The sequence below is a fragment of the Tursiops truncatus genome, chromosome 1 (assembly GCF_011762595.2).
Source record: "Tursiops truncatus isolate mTurTru1 chromosome 1, mTurTru1.mat.Y, whole genome shotgun sequence".
In the NCBI taxonomy this organism is placed as follows: Eukaryota; Metazoa; Chordata; class Mammalia; order Artiodactyla; family Delphinidae; genus Tursiops; species Tursiops truncatus.
The window spans coordinates 168,063,358-168,080,484 of record NC_047034.1 but is presented as its reverse complement, the minus strand read 5'-3'; the positions used below and the strand labels follow the sequence as shown (position 1 = coordinate 168,080,484).

The following is a 17,127-nucleotide window of genomic DNA, read 5'->3' as shown; positions in this document are numbered from 1 at the left end:
GTGCTCATCTGTTTACATATTGCGTACGGCTGGTTTTGTGCTATCATGGCAGAGTTGAGTAGTTGTGTCAGAGACCATGTGGCCCCCAGACCCTAAAATATTTACTGTTTGGTCCTTTAGGGAAAAGTTTGCTGACCTCTCCTTTAAGGATATATATTTGTTGTAATACAAAACAAGGGAGATATGAAATAAAGTGACTTTAAAATCCCAATGACTGTTTATGGAAACTCTGAGGACGCTTTCAGTCCAAGGGTACCAGCTGGGACCAAGGGAACCAGAATGAACTCCTTGGCCACTGGGATTGAAGCTGAAGCTTCTGTCCTTCACCAGCAGGGTGGGCTGCCTCGAACCCCTGCTTTTCCTCTGGTCTTTATGCACATAAAGGGCTTTTGAATGAGGGCCAGAGGGGGTGGAGGGTCTGGGTGCAAAGAATTACACAGAAAGGGTCCTGGCTCAGCCCCCTACTTTAATCATGAGGTGGACAGAAACAGAGTCCAGTTTCTACAGCACCACTGACGCACTGCACCTTGGGGGCCAAGCCTGCCCGGTGCCAGCTCTCCCCTCGCTCTCCCAGAGACCTTACCGTGCCTGGTTCACTGTTGTCCGCTGTGGAGGTTTTGCGGGCTGATCTGTTCTGTAGCCCTGTTGAAACTGCTATGAGAAAACAGAAGCTGTGGTCACTGCTGCCTGGAATGAGGGCCAGAGGGACAGGGGGCTGGGCGCTCAGGCCTGGCTCAGGCTTGGAGCCAGGGGAGGACACCTCCCAGCCCAAGCAAGGGGATGGCTTTGGGAAACAGACAACAGGAGGGCTCAGACCAAAGAAGCCACTCCACTGTCTCCAGGCTAGGGAGCAGGTGGGCGCAGGGAGAAAGGCCACTCTGCCTGCAGACTGTGGGAAATGGGGCGGCTGGAGTTTCAGTAGGGATGGTGCCAGTGCCATCCGTGATCGTCAGAGATGTAGGACCTGGATGGATACCCTCTGACCAGGTGAGGACCGGTGCCGGCCCCGTGGGATGCAGGAGCCTGCTGCTCCCTGAATGGGCAGAGCCAGCACATGGCTGGCGAGGATCCACCGCAAGTCTGGCCCTACTCTGACTCAGTGGAGGTGGGGGAGCCTTCAAGATCATCTTTTCCAACCCCTTCTTTGTGAAGATCAGGGGACCAAAGCCCAGAGAGGGACAGTGACCAACATAAGGTCACACAGGAGGTCAGTGGCAAAAGCAGAAGGTGAACCAGGCCTGAAACTCTGAACAGCTCATTTCTGTCCCTGGCCTACAACTCACCGCTATGACTGTGATTTTGGATAAGTCACTTACATTCCCTGAGATTCCTCATATGTAAAACAGGTGTAAAACATCTTTGTCCTTCACAGGGTTATTGCAGGATGAAATAATGACAATGATGATCATGATAAGAAAATGTACCACACGTTTAAAATGCGCCAGGCGTGGCTCTAAGGGTTTTACAGGTACTAACACATTTTAAGCCACCCAGCAATCTTTAAGGAAAGTGCTGTTATTAATCCCCATTTCACAGAGGAGGGCACTGAGTCCCCAAAAGGTCACACAGGGAATGGTGGAGCCAGAATTCCAACCCACATCTGTCTGACTCTTAGGTCCCCAACATTTTGGGTACCCAGAGTCACATGTCTGCTGTACCCACAGCCAGCAGGGAGAGGTGCATGGCCACCTGTCAGCCTGCAGGAGGGCAAACTGTGGAGAAGGGCGGGGACAACTGCTGAGGGGCAGCGCAGCAAAGTTCCTGACCTACTGGGAGGCTGGTTTTTATGATGATGGGCTGGGGGATCTTCCAGAAGCCATTATCCTCATCCCAGCAGGATTCGCGCCTTATCTTCTCCAGGTTGCTATAGTTACAGTCCCGGCGAATCAGGGGCTGCACCTGCTCCAAGAGCTGCTGGAAGAGCATAAAGTCACGTTCCTGCCGACGGATGGTGGCCAAGTAATCGATCTTCTCTAGCTCAAACTCTGACTGCAGATCTTTGATCTCCACCTCTGCCGCCCGAAGCTAAAAACAAGGGATGACAAGCAGTGAGGAGGAAAGACATCGACACATTTCACCATCCATCTGACCTCTGCATCCGCTCCCTGCCCCTCCGGCCAGCCACTCATCCTCTGCTCACTGATCCACTCACCCATCCATTCTGATCTCCACCGTCTGTCCTGTCATCCTTCCATTGATTCATTCACCTTCCCTCCCACCTCTCCACTCAGTGTTTAAATGAGCACCTACAGGGTCCACAGCCCTGCAGAAAGCAGCAAGAGAGGCTTATCATCAACCCCCACTGCCAGCCCTCAGTCTCTATCCCACACTCATACATTTTATTCAGGAACCTTTTAGAAGGCTCCACACATAACACTGTAGTCACCACAGTCCTACAGGATCTCAGAGAACTGTACAAACTCTTTATCTAAAGAAGCAATAGGCATAAATTCTCAGACTCAACAGTCCTTGCTCTTCCACTGCCACAATCCTGTTATGATGTGACAAACACCAGACTTAAGAATCAGACCCACCTTGATTTAACCATGGGTTCCAGATTTTTTTTGATCTCCTGCCCAGGTCTGCCAGACTGGCCCTCCATACCTCCTAAGCATGGGGACTCCCAACTCCAACCAGGCCCTCCCTGAACCCCAAGACACCTTGGCACAATCTGTTTCCTCAAAGAGCAGGGGCAGTTTGATTAGTAAAGAAGACTGTTTTAAATTCATGGGAATAAGTTATAATAATAATATAATAATAAATAAATAAATAAATAAAATAAATTTTTTAAAAAATTTAAAAATAAATTCATGGGAATGATAGTCACATGTAATCAACTGAGAACACAGGATGTCGGGTAGGACACAGCCATCAGGGAGGGGTGGGTACACAGGGCCTTCAATTAAATTAATTATGCTTCATGAATGTAGCTAGATAGTAGATACACGGCATTCATGGTAACAATCTTAATATATTATTGTACATTTGTAATCATCCACAATGGTTTTTATAACAGCTTTATTGAGATATAGTTCACGTCATACAATTCACCAATTTAAAGTGTACAATTTGGGAATTCCTTGGTGGTCCAGGGGTTAGGACTCCACGCTCTCACTGCCAAGGGCCTGGGTTCAATCCTTTAGCAGGGAACTAAAATCCCACAAGCCATGTAGCACAGCCAAAAAATAAAATAAAATAAAAAATAGGGCTTCCCTGGTGGCACAGTGGTTGAGAGTCCGCCTGCTGATGCAGAGGACACAGGTTCGTGCCCCGGTCCGGGAAGATCCCACATGCCGCGGAGCGGCTGGGCCCGTGAGCCATGGCCGCTGAGCCTGCGCGTCCGGAGCCTGTGCTCCGCAACGGGAGAGGCCACAACAGTGAGAGGCCCACATACCACAAAAAAATAAATAAATAAAGTATACAATTCAGTGGCTTTTAGCATATTCAGAGTTGTACAATCATCACCACCAGTCTACTTTCTGTCTCTACAGATATGTTTATTCTGGACATTTCATATAAATGTAATCATACAACATGCGGTCTTTTGTACCTGGCTTCTTTCAATGAACATAGAGTTTTCAAGGTTCATCCATGTTGTAGAACATGTCAGTACTTCATTCCTTTTCCTGCCAAATAATATTCCATTGTGTGGATATATCACATTATGTTTTCATTCATGATTGTTTTCATTTGCAGCTATAACAAAAAATGCGACTATGAACATCAGTGTACAATTTTTTGTGTGGATATATTTTTGTTGTTCTTGAGTGTAACTGCTGGGTCATATGGTAACACTGTGTTTAAGCAATTGAGGAACTTCCAGACTATTTTTCAAAGCAGTATATGAGGCCTCCAGTTTCTCCACATCCTCACCAACATTTGTTATTGTATGTCTTTTTTACTATAATCATCCCAGCGGGTATGAGATGGTATCTCACTGTGGGTTTGAGTTGCATTTCCCTAATGGCTAATGATGTTGAACATCTTTTCATGTGTTTATTGGCCATTTGTATATCTTCTTTGGAGAAATGTCTGTTCAGATCCTTTGCCCATTTAAAAATTGGGTGGTCTTTTTATTCTTGAGTTGTAAGTTTTTAAAATATTTTCTAGATGCAAGCATCTTATCATACTATATGATTTGAAAATATTTTCTTTCATTCTGTGAGATGTCTTTTCTCTTTTTTGATAGTGTTCCTTGAAGCACAAAAGTTTAATTTTTTTTAAATACCTCCTGGTTCTTTTTTTGGTTTACTTTGTTGTGTTTTGGCTGCACCCTGCGGCTGGTAGGATCTTAACTCCCTGACCAGGGATTGAACCTGGGCCCTCAGCAGTGAAAGTGTGGGGTCCTAACAACTGGAGCGCCAGGGAATTCCTACAAAAGTTTAATTTTGATTAAGTCCAATTTATCTTTTATTCCTTTGTTGTTTGTGCTTTTGGTATCATACCTAAGAAAGCATTACCTAATTAAAGGTAATAAAGGTTTAAACCTGCATTTTCTTCTAAGAGTTTCATAGTTTTTCGCTCTTCTATTTAGGTTTTTGACTCATTTTGAGTTAATTTTTGTATACTACATGAGGTTGGAGTCCAGCATCTTTCTTTGGCATGTGGGTATCTAGTTGTCCCAGCATCATTTGTTGAAAAGACTATCCTTTCTCCATTGAATCATCTTGGCACCCTTGTTGAAAATCAACTAACTGTAAATGTGAGGGTTTATTTCTAGACCCCCCAGTTCCATTCCACTGATTCTATATGTCTGTCTTTACACCAGTACCACTCAGCCTTGATTACTGTAACTTTGTAGTAAATTTTGCATCAGGAAGTATGAGTCCTCCAACTTTGTTCTTTTCAAGATTATTTTGGCTATTCTGAGTCCCTTGAATTTCCATATGAACTTTAAGATCAGCTTGTCAATTTCTTCAAAGAAGCCAGCTGGTTCTTTGAGAGTGATTGCCTTGAAATCTGCAGATCAATTTGAGAAGTATTGCCATCTTGTCAAAATTAAGTCTTCCAATCTATGAACATGGTATATCTTTCCATTTATTTAGGTATCCTTTTCTCTCTCTCTCTCTCTCTCTCTCTCTCTCTCTCTCTCTCTTTTTGGTCACACTGCGCAGCATACAGGGTATCTTAGTTCCCTGACCAGGGATCGAACCCATGCCCCTTGCAGTGGAGGTGCAGAGTCTTAACCACTGGACCGCCAGGGAAGTTTCTATTTAGGTATTCTTAATTTCTCTCAACAATGTTTTATAGTTTTGGGAATATAAGTTTTGTACTTCTTTTGTAAAACTTTTTCCTGGGCTTCCCTGGTGGTGCAGTGGTTAAGAATCCACCTGCCAATGCAGGGGACACGGGTTCGAGCCCTGGTCCAGGAAGGTCCCACATGCTGTGGAGCAACTAAGCCCGTGCGTCACAACTACTGAGCCTGCGCTCTAGAGCCTGCGAGCCACAACTACTGAAGCCCATGTGCCTAGAGTCCGTGCTCTGCAACAAGAGAAGCCACCGCAATGAGAAGCCCGTGCACTGCAACAAAGAGCTGCCCCCACTCTCCGCAACTAGAGAAAGCCCATGCGCAGCAACGAAGACCCAATGCAGCCAAAAATAAATAAATAAAATAAATTTATTTAAAAAATTTTTTCCTAAGTATTTTATTATTTTTGATGTATTGTAAATGAAATTGTTTTCTTAAATCTATTTGCAGATTATTCATTGCAAGTGTACAAAAATACAACTGCTTTTTCCTTATTGATCTTGTATCCTGCTGAACTTGTTCATTGATTCCAGTAGATTTTTTTAGTGGATTCCTTAAGATTTTCTATATATAAAGATCATGTCATCTGCAACTAGAGATAGTTTTACCTATTCTTTGCCAATCTAGATGCCTTTCATTTCACTTTCTTGCTTAACTGCCCTTGCTAGAACCACCAGTCCAATGTTGAACAGAAGTTGTAAGAGCAAGTACTCTTTTCTTGTTTCTGATCTTAAGGGAAAAGCATTCTGTCTTTCACCACTGAGTATGATGTTAGCTGTGAGTTTTTCATGCCCTTTATCAGGCTGAAGAAGTTACCTTCCATTCCTAGTTTGCTGAGTGTTTTTATCATGACAGGTTTTGAATTTTGTTAAATGCTTTTTCTGCATCTATTAAGATGATCATGTAGATTTTGTCCTTTATTCTATTGATATTACATTAATTGATTTTTGGATGCTAAACCAACCTTGAATTCCTGGGATAAATCCCACTTCAGCATGGTGTATAATCCTTTTTATATGTTGCTAGATTTGGTGTGCTGGTATCTTGTAGAGCATTTTTAATCTATATTCATTAAAATATTGGTTTATAGTTTTCTTGTTATGTCTTTGTCTGGTTTTGGTATCAGGTGTTACTGGCCCCATAGAAAGAATTGAGAAGTGTTCTCTTCTATTTCATAATGATTTTTTAAAATACCTTTGTCAGCCAATAGCCTTCATTTCACAAACAAAATCCAGTTAGAAGATATAATGGAGGGGACGACTTCCCTGGTGACGCAGTGGTTAAGAATCCGCCTGCCAATGCAGGGGACACGGGTTCTAGCCCTGGTCCAGGAAGATCCCACAGGCCACGGAGCAATTAAGCCCGTGCGCCACAACTACTGAGCCTGTGTGTCACAACTACTGAAGCCTGCGCAGCTAGAGCCTGTGCTCTGAAACAAGAGAAGCCACTGCAATGAGGAGACTGCACACCGAAACAAAGAGTAGCCCCCGCTCACTGCAACTAGGGAAAGCCCGTGCACAGCAATGAAGACCCAACGCAGCCAAAAATAAATAAATAAAATTTTTTTTTTAAAAAGTTATAGTGGAGAAGGATACCCCATAGAGGAAAGCAAATAAAATAAAATATCTAAGTGTAAAACTAACAAGATATGTCTAAAACCTATATGAGGACATCTATAAAATTCTCCTGAGTGACATGAAAATTGATTTGAACTAATAGAAAGATATGCCATGGATGTTCCTGAACAGGATAACTCAACTTCATAAAAATGTCAATACTCCCAAGCTAACTTATAAATATAACATAATTCTCCCCAAAATTCCACCCGCTTTTTTCTTTTTCTTTTGAGCTAACCCAATTGTTTATAAAGTTCATTTGGGGTGGGGGAAGCAAACAAGAAAGAATAGCCAGGTAAAACCTGGAAAAGAAAATCACTAAGCGAGGATTATGAGATTATAAAACAGGTTATAAAGCCTCAGAATTTTAAACAAAGTAGCTGACACTGGTACATGCACAGACATGAGCAAGAGAAATGAACAGAAAATCCAGAAACACATCTAAGTACATACAGAAACTTACACATACAGAAACTTACAGATACAGAAACTGTATCTGTACAGAAACTTACAGAAACTTAGGATACAAAAGAACAGCACTGAAGTCAGTGGAGAGTAAATGGACTTTTCAAAAAATGGTGCAAAAGATAATATTGAATCAGCTCCTCACACGTGCACCACAATAAATTCCAAGTGGATCAGAGATTTAAATGTAAAAACAAAAAACAAAAAACCCCATACAAGTTCTAGGAGAAAACACAAGTGAAGATTTCCAGCTATGACTCAAAATCTATATGCAATAATTTAAAAGTTACTCAACTTGACCAAAAAAATTTTATGGAAAAATACCATAAAGCATAGTAAAAAGTGACAATAACAAACTAGAAGAAAAAAGATTTCCAACTTATCTCACACACCAACAGTTAATATCGCTAATATAAATTATAATACTTCTATATAAAGAGCTCCTACAAGTAGAGAAGAAAAAGAACTACCATCCTGTGAACACAGTTCCGAGAATAAAACCTGCAAACATCCCTAAAACATATGAAAAAATACTCAACCTTGGGCTTCCCTGGTGGCGCAGTGGTTGAGAGTCTGCCTGACGATGCAGGGGACGTGGGTTCGTGCCCCGGTCTGGGAAGACCCCACGTGCTGCGGAGCGGCTGGGCCCGTGAGCCATGGCCACTGAGCCTGCGCGTCCGGAGCCTGTGCTCCGCGACGGGAGAGGCCACAACGGTGAGAGGCCCCCGTACCGCAAAAAAAAAAAAAAAAAAAAAAAATACTCAACCTTGCTCACAGTATAAAAAATGCAGATTAAAACTGCACTGAATCATAAAATAAATGTCTTGGGAATGTAACACAGAGCATGGAGACTACAGTTAATAACACTGTGTTGCATATTTGAAAGTTGCTAAGAGAGTTGATCTTAAAGGTTCTCATCACAAGAAAAAGAATTTGTAACTGTGTGAGGTGACGCACGTTAACTAGACTTATTGTGATGATCATTTCACAATATGTACAAATAATCATTATGTTCTATACTGAAACCAATATAATGTTATATGTCAATATATCTCAATTTTTCTTAATGTAAAAAAGGAAACTATGGACTTTCTTGGTGGTCCAGTGGTTAAGACTCTGGGCTTCCACTGCACGGGGCGTGGGTTCCATCCCTGGTCAGGGAACTAAGATCCCGCGTGCTGTGCAGCGTGGCCAACAAATAAATAAATAAATAAATCTAGGGGGGATAATGTGAGGACTCCATATTTTTTTTAAAAAAAGAAAACTACACTGAGGTACTACTTCTTGTCTATCAGAATGTCAAAAATCCAAAAAATTTTCAGTATAACCTGTTGGTGAGGCTGTGAGAAAACACACGCATGCGTGCTAGTGGAAGCGCAAAAGGACACAGCCCCCATGGAGGGAAGTTGGCAATATCTAGCAAAATCACACATGTATTTACTCTTTGTCCCAGCAATCCCAGTTGGAGGAATTGATTCCAAAAGAATCTACCAAAAATATAAAAGCAGTATGCACAGACTTTTCACTAGAGCACCCCTTATTGTAGCGAAAGATCGGAAATGTCCATCATGACTTTTTTTTTTTTTTTTTTTTTTTTTGCGTTACGCAGGCCTCTCACTGCTGTGGCCTCTCGTTGTAGAGCACAGGCTCCGGACGCGCAGGCTCAGCGGCCATGGCTCACGGGCCCAGCCGCTCCACGGCATGTGGGATCTTCCCGGACCGGGGCACGAACCCGTATCTCCTGCATCAGCAGACGGACTCTCAACCACTGAGCCACCAGGGAAGCCTCCATCATGACTTTTGAGTAAACAATGATACAGCCTCACGGTGGAGTACCATGTAGCAGTAGAAAGGAATGAGGAATATTTCTAGATATTGCTATGGAGTGATCTTCAGGATATATCATTATGTGAAAAAAAAAAAAAAAAAAGCTAGGTGGGGGAAGTGTGTATTGTAGCTACTTTTATCCAAGAAGGGGGAGGATATGTATGGGGAGAGGGACGGGTGTACACACACACACACACACACACACACACACACACGTTTGTTTGTATTTTTAAAATATATACACAGATACCTAAATCTGAATCTCCCCAGAGAGAGCCTCAGAAAAACATACAGAACAATGAGGAGAAAAAATAAAACCATCCTGAGCCCAGGCACTGACTGGGAGACAGAGAACACTAGAAGCTTCAGATTACCAACAAATTCAGCAGACAGCTCCTAGCCCACCCCACAGGGGGATAAGTGGAGGGCACCCAGGAAAGCATGGAGTGGAAGGACAAGGTGACAGAAGGCAGTTAAATCACTCCCCAAAGAGAAAGCCCCACTCTGACGGTGGGAAAACACTGAAAACAGATCTGACATTGGGAAATTGATAGGAGAGACTGAAATGTGTGCAGGACTCAAACTATTAGTCTCTCTAAGGCACTGCTCTGGAGGTCACTTAGAGAGCACTTAGAAGTGGGAGATGCCCCTTGAAGTGGAAATTAAAAATCCTGCAGAAATAAGAGAAAATTACAAAAGCAGCAATGGCCCCTCTCACCAAAATAATTAATTAATTAAATAATTAAATAATAATAAAAAAAACTGCTTTGGAAGGCAAGATTTTTGCCCCTATGATTTTCATCCCCTGGTGTTATGCCTGTGAATATGTTATCTTAAACGGCAGAAAGGACTTTGCAAATGGAATTAATGTTATTAAATCAATTGACTTTAAAATAGGGAGATTATCCCGCATTATCGAGTGGGTCCAAGGTAATCAAGTGTGGGAGAGGGGGGCAGAGAGATGGGCAGAAGAGGTGCATTGGAAGGGAGGCTTCACAGAAGTAAGTTAGGAGGAGAGTCAAAGAGATTGGAAGCAGGATTCCCTGGTGGTGCAGTGGTCAAGAACCCGCCTGCCAATGCAGGGGACACGGGTTCAAGCCCTGGTCTAGGAAGATTCAACATGCCGCGGAACAACTAAGCCTGTGCGCCACAACTACTGAACTCGCGCGCCTAGAGCCCGTGCTCTACAAGAGGGGCCACTGCAATGAGAAGCCCACGCGCCGCAACGAAGAGCAGCCCCTGCTCGCAGCAACTAGAGAAAGCCCACGTGCATCAATGAAGACCCAATGCAGCCAAAAATAAATAAATAAATTTTTTTTTTTAAATCCATTTTTAAAAAAAGGGATTGGAAGCAGGAGAGGGACTCTATCGTCCAGGCTGTCTTTGAAGGGGGACAGGCGCCAGGAAATGCCGGCTGCCTCCAGAAACTGAGAATGACCATGGCTGACAGCCAGCAAGGAGATGGGAACCTCAATCCTACAGCCACATAGCAATAAATTCTGTCAGCAACCTGCAGATGGATTCTCCCCTAGGACGTCCAGAAAGAAATGCAGTCCTGCCATACCTTCAGTTCAGCCTTGTGGAATTCTAAGCAGAGAAACCAAGCCACGCTGTACCTGGAATCTGACCTACAGAACCGTGAAATAATATATTTGTGTTGTTTCAGGCAACTAAATGTGTGGTAATTTGCTACAGCAGCCATAGGACACTAATGAAAAGCTCTACGTAAAGCTGCGCTTCTGTACGGCCAGAAGAGCGTGCTATCAAATAGGAAAGCCCAGCTAGGCACCCCGAACCTTTACCTCTGTATGGCTGTTAGCATAACTGATGCCATCCTGGGCTCGTTCAGTTCCTCCTGTCCTTTCACGGACCCTACCTAGGGCTGTACAGGGTAGTAAATCTCTTCTGTGTGGGGCTTTGTAGTTCATAGATATTGTTTAATTACGATGAGGTCCAGGTAGCCTCTATGCTCTGGTAGTCTCCAAACAATGACGAAGACCTTCCCTGACGTATTCCCACTGCGCACAAGACTAGTTACCCATTCATAAATCTTGACTTAAAAGTGCTCTTCCTGTTTTCAAGTACGTACCCCCACACGCTACGTAAATACAGAATTGTCCCAACGCCCCCTCGGTGCTGCGGAGCGCAGCTGCGAATGCTCCCGAATTGTCACCTGCCCGGTCCCACCCTGTGAGTACCGCACCCTATAATCAACGGATCCATTGATTATATGCAGCTGCCTGCCTCATTCTTCTGTCCCAAGGTATCTTAGTTTGGTGGGTACTTTTTGTTCCCTCCATCCTCCAACAACGTCTGCATTCAATTGTCACTGAGAGTGCAGAAAAACAAGACATTATGAAGTAAACAGAAGAGAGCAGATGTATCTAATCAAAGCTACCATAAGATACAGAAAATGAAAATCACAGCATTTCAGCAGAAGAAAATTCCCCCCAAAGCACAAGCACACGGAACCAAACGGATTAAAAATATAACTCAGCACCCCAGTGTGGACAAAGTTTCCTTAAACAAGCACTCACAGATGTGAAATTTTCAAATCAGAAATCCAAAATCTTGAAATGGACAAAAATGAGGAAGACGTCAAGTGGGACATTAACACAAAACGAGGAAAGAATTTTTTAAAAACTTAAGATATGTAGACCAAAGTACAAGAAAGACCAAATTCAACTAAGGACATAAAGGGTATTAAGAAAAGGCATGAAAACAGCCAAGAAAAATTTAAAACTAAAGACGTTTAAAGAGGAAAAAGTATCATCTTTATGCTTTGGCAAGATCCCTTGGTCGCCTGTGTTGAGTGGGGATGGGGGGGGAGCAGGTGGCCAAGGAGGACATTATGAGGCCCAGGTCACCCGGAGGATGCTCTGAAGGACATAGAAGTGTCTGTCACAGATGGCAGAGCCTCATTCTCCTCTTGTCCTCACTCCCCAAGCTCAGCCAGGTAGCTGCCTTTCTGTTCCCCGAACCTCGGACCTCATTCCGGGCACTGGACGGTCTCTCGGCCCAGACCGCTCTTCCATCAGGTCCCACCACCTCCACCAGAACGGCCCTGTCCCCACCATCTACGGTGGCCCCAGGAACTTCTGGGGTTCTGCTAATGCTCGGTGCCTCCGTCTGGGTGCTGGTTGCACAGGGCACTCACTTTGTGGAAATGAATTCAGTTTTGCATTTGTGATTTGGGCATTGGTACTTAAAAAAAAGTAAAAACATAAAAATAAAGCCGCCCCTACCTCCTGCCCCCCCGTTCTCTTCATCAGGCTACCCCTCCCTAGAGTCTCTTGCTTCTTTCTCTGCTACGTTGTTTCTTACACACACACACTTCCCCTGGAACGCGAGCTCCAAGAGTGCAGAGACGCACCTGTCACCGTGACAACTTCCAGAATAGGGTGTGTCATACAGCAGGTACCGAATACATACACGCAGGTGTCAAGACCGGGTGTGAAGGCCCCGCCCAGCGTTGCCTGCGTGTGGGGGCGGGGCCAGCGGGGGCGCGGCCTGAGCCCAGGGCCTCACCTTCCTCTGCATCTTCTCCAGCAGCTTGCTCTTGGCCCTCACTTCCTCCTGGATGGAGTCGTAGACGTTGAGCAGCACCCAGTCCCCGCTGTCCTCGTCTGAGTTCTGCAGAGCCGCCACCAACTGCTTCTTGCGCTCGTCTGCATACCGCTTCCGCCGCCTGTGCTTCTCCTTCAGGTCCTTGTTCTTGGCCTGCTCGCCTCCGACCACCTGCTGCTCCAACAGCTGCAAGCTGCCCTCGTGGAGGAGAAAGCAAACGTGACACAGTCTACCGATCACTGAGCACTGGATGTCCAGCCTGATCTCATCGACTCCTTCCAACAACCCCACTTCACAGACACGTAAACTGAGGCCCAGAGAGGTGAAGCTGCTGGCTTGGAATCAGACCCGGCATTCCTGCCAGATCTCCCTGACTCCAAGCCTGTGTGCTCAGCCACCCAGCTGGTTCTGCCCCACAGGAAGGGCGAGAGTCTCGCTCTGGAGCCAGAGCTGCTCCACCCGCCTCCCACCTCCTGGGACTGACGGTGCCACCACAGGGCAGGCTCGCGGCCATGCTCCCAGGCAACCTCAGGGATCAGAATACCCCTGGGTTGTGGAGAATGTTCCATACAGTCAGTGCATAATGTTTAATCAGGGAACATTAAGAACAGTTCGTTTTTTTAAATATTTGTATCTAAAATGCTAAAAAAATGTTTAGAGTTTTGCCTTTAAAAGTACAAATTTGAAATAACTACAAAGGCTTATGCAGAACTCCCTACTCTCTAATAAAGCACAACAGAGGTATTTTAGACTCTGCCTCTTTCCAAAGGGACATAAGGGGAGTGTAACTAAAGACATTCCCAGGCTTCATAACAGGATAGGAGATCATGCTGAAGGGAAAGGACGGAACCACGCAAACTGGGCAGCCGGGCCCAGACCCGTGTCAGGCTCAGTTCTCGGCTTGACGGCAGCCAGGATTCAGGGGAGTCACATCCAATTCACTGCTCTGCTTAAGACCCTTGTAGGGTCCCCATCAGGATGAAGCCCAAGCCCCGGGGGCACAGAGGGCCTCCCTGTCTCACCTCCCTCTGCCCCCACCACCCCTAACTCACTCCAGCTTCAACTCAGGGCGGCTGCTTCTCCAAACACCCAGACTGTTTCCACCCCCTGCACCTTTGTGCCACCTTAGGTGTGCCCCGTACCTCAAATGCCACCCCTGAGGCATCTTCGTGCACACCTTATTCAGGTGTCCCCTCTTCCGAGAAGCCCTCCCCGACCACACTGCAGACCACACAGTGAAAATCGCCACGTGTGCCGTGTGTTTTCTGTGTGCGCGGCACCACGCTCCCGCCCCGCCTCGTCGTCTCATCTGACCCTCACGACAAGCTTCCTGAGATTCTATCACCCACTGTACAGATGAGAAGCTGAAGCACAGAGAGGTTAACCTCAGCCTAGGTGGCAAAGCTGGGAAGTGGTGGAGGCGGACGGGAACCCAGGCAGTGACTACACAGAACCTGGTTCTAACTGCTCCAGAACCTGCCTCCCCAGACCTCATGTACCTGCCTGCCCCTGGACTGAGAGCCCCTTGAAGGCCAAGACCTCCCATCTATGCTTGCATCCTGGTGCCCAGCACGTAGTAGTTGCTCAGTTAATGTTTGAACAGTGGACTGTGGGGCCCGAAGGGGGCTGAACCCCTGGCTGTGGGGCTGACTCTGTCATGGAGGTGAGCCTGGCTGTAATCTCAACTACAGTGGTGAGAACCAAGGCTCAGAGATGTTAAGCGACTTGCACAAAGCCGCAGAGCAAGTGAGGAAAGCGCGGCCCCGCAGGCGCCCCAGGGTGTGTTTGGGGTGGCTTGTCCCTAGGGGGAGCACATCTTCCATCAGGGAGGAACTGGAGGCTCGGCTGCGACCTGGGGGAAGCCTGCGTCGCCTGCCCTGAGCTCCTGAAGCCTGCAGGCCTGGCCCCTCAAAAACCAGGCGGGGATCTGGTGGCACCTGTGCTGCTTCGGGAGCAGAGCCCTGCCACCTGGCTGACCCGAGCACCATCCCTGCCCCGCTTCTCCTGGAGAGGCTCAGCCACATCAGGAGAAGACCTGGGTGGGGCTCAGGAAGAATCTATGGGCACCTCCACCCCTGCGCGCAGGGCACAGCTCCCTCCCGCCCCACGTGGGGTCCCACCACCCCCCGGGCATAGCTCCCTCCTTCCCCACATGGGGTCCCACCACCCCCAACCCCAGGCTCAGGTGCTTACCGGGCAAGCACCTGCTGCTGGTCCACAGTGGGCAGTAGGTCATCGGTCAGCACTGCCACCTCCATACTGTCCCTTCTCGCAGTTGTCTTGGCCAGCAGAGACTGAGGCTGAGCCCCTAAGGCCACCTGGGCTTCACCCTCGGCTCCCACACTGGGCTCTGCTGCCAACATCACCTCCTCGGTCACTCCCGGGCCCAGGTCAACCTCCTGAGCACAAAGAGAAACCCAGGTGGAGGCGGGAGGCCAACTCCTGGACACGAGCTCACAGCGGCCTCAATCCCAGACGGGGGCAGCCCGGCCCCTGGCAGTCTGGGACGGATCACTTCTGGCTCGGGCACACCCAGTTATACAAAAATGCACCATTTCCACCAACATCCCCCCAAAACGGTCCCCCAGCTCCCTCTCCCACCCCTCACCATCCAGGCTACACACGGCAGCCAGCGGGATTTTCTTAAAATATAAATTGATCCTTCATAGCTTCCCATCACATTTGCAGTAAAATCCAGTTTCTTCCATGGGCTGCCGCACCCTCTGTGCCCGCTCCCTGCCTTCTCCCCACAACCCCATCCATACTGCCACTTCTCTGACCTCCTTTTCTGTCACTGAGAAAGTCAAGATCTTTCCAACCCCAGGACTCTGACACTTGCTGACCCCTGCTTGGTGCTCCCCGCAGCGCCTTCTTCCTGCTTCGGTCCCATCTCAATGTCACCTGCCGGCCAGGGTGTCCCAACCTCCCTGTCTCCCATCTCCTAAGAACCTGCAGCGCCGGCTCCTACCCAGAGATCAGGTCCAGAAGCTGGCAGATCGCTTTCTCTCTCCACAAATGTGGGCAGATTTAAAGCCTTCCTCCCAGTGCCCTTGGCCGGTTGTGTTCTCTGAAGCAGAAGAGAAAACAAGGGTGGGGTCTGAGAGCAGCAGAGCTCAAAACGGGTCCCCCACCCCCGGGGGGGTTCCCTGATGGTGCCTCCGGGGCCCCCAGCCCCTGCTCTGCGGCCCTCGTCCACCGCACATGCTGGGCCTCTCTGCTCTAGACAAGGGCTCCACGGCTGAGGAAAGTTTGCAAATCGCTGTGGATCAGCGGCCTCTTATTGGCAAATCGACAAAAAGAGAGGTGACGGCTCCTCTGATGTGCACGCTGCTTTGAGATGAGGATAAGCTGGGGGAGGGCTGGGGTTGTTGTCCTTGGTTTTTTTTGGTTTTGTTTTTGTTATTTATTTATTTATTTGGCTGCACTGGGTCTTAGTTGTGGCCCGTGGGATCTTCACTGCCGCATGCAGGACCTTCGTTGCGGCGTGCGGGATCTAGTTCCCCGACCAGGGATCGAACCCGAGCCCCCTGCATTGGGAGCGCAGAGTCTTAACCACTGGACCGCCACGGAAGTCCCTGTTGTTCCAGTTTTACGAGTGAGGAAACTGAGGCCAGAGAGGAAGGAGACAAGCAGAAGCATCCGGGAAGAATCAGGCCCCTGGAACTGCCCCCGCCTGTCAGTACTCACAGTCCTGGGCAGGAGGTCGTCGTCCGCCTCAGCTTCAGACCTGAGGTCACCAGGCTCCAGCAGATCTGTCTGGGAGGGGTGCTTGCAGGAGAACAGGGGCAGGGGGAAGAGGAGTGGTTGGGCCAGAATCATCCTTTGCTGCCCTGCCCCTTCAGCTCCCCACCTGCTCACCAACCCCACCACCTCTTCCTGAGGGAAGGAGGGGAGACTAGATGAGGGGGGAGAACAGGGGAGACAGGAAATGGGGGAGAGAGGAGAGACACTGCTGTGTTGCAGGAGCGTTACCTGCATGACCTCACGTGAAGCATGTGTCAGCATCCCCATTTTATAGATGAGGAAACTGAGGCCCAGAAAGGTGACTGGACAAGGTCACACAACTGAGTGAGTGGTAGAGCTGGGATCTGAGCCCAGGTCTGATTCAAATGCCTGTGGTCTTTATACCCACACAATCACACATATGGGAAGGGAAGGGAAGGGAAGGACAAAGGGAAGAAGAGAGAAAAAAAGATTTTTAAACATAAAAACAGAGGGTTGAAAAGGGAGAAGGCACAGGATAAAGGGGCAGGTTGGAGGAAGAGCTGCATCTCAGGATTCCTGGGTAGCCTGAAAGGTAGCTGGATTCTCACAGAACCCCCTCCCCGACAACAGCATGAGGGTTGACCAAGGCCACCTCCAGCTCTTTCAGGCCTGGAGCTCAGTGTAACCATGGCAACCAGC

The 17,127-nt window shown here is 47.4% G+C and overlaps 1 protein-coding gene across 8 annotated transcripts in view; it reads right to left on the bottom strand.

The window, feature by feature from the left end:
• KIF17 (kinesin family member 17) overlaps nt 1-17,127 on the bottom strand; it is a 52,044-nt gene that overhangs the window by 5,246 nt on the left and 29,671 nt on the right. For 4 of the 8 annotated variants that reach the window (XM_033841871.2, XM_033841879.2, XM_033841887.2 and 1 more), the window contains 6 exons: nt 16,411-16,491; nt 15,692-15,790; nt 14,917-15,122; nt 12,685-12,916; nt 1,767-2,025; nt 584-654 (listed from right to left, as the gene is read on the bottom strand). In XM_033841871.2, coding sequence (XP_033697762.1) covers nt 584-654; nt 1,767-2,025; nt 12,685-12,916; nt 14,917-15,122; nt 15,692-15,790; nt 16,411-16,491 — 948 coding nt within the window. The remainder of the gene's footprint in view (nt 1-583; nt 655-1,766; nt 2,026-12,684; nt 12,917-14,916; nt 15,123-15,691; nt 15,791-16,410; nt 16,492-17,127) is intronic. The other 4 variants (XM_033841883.2, XM_033841873.2, XM_033841891.2 and 1 more) reach the window with 3 other exon arrangements.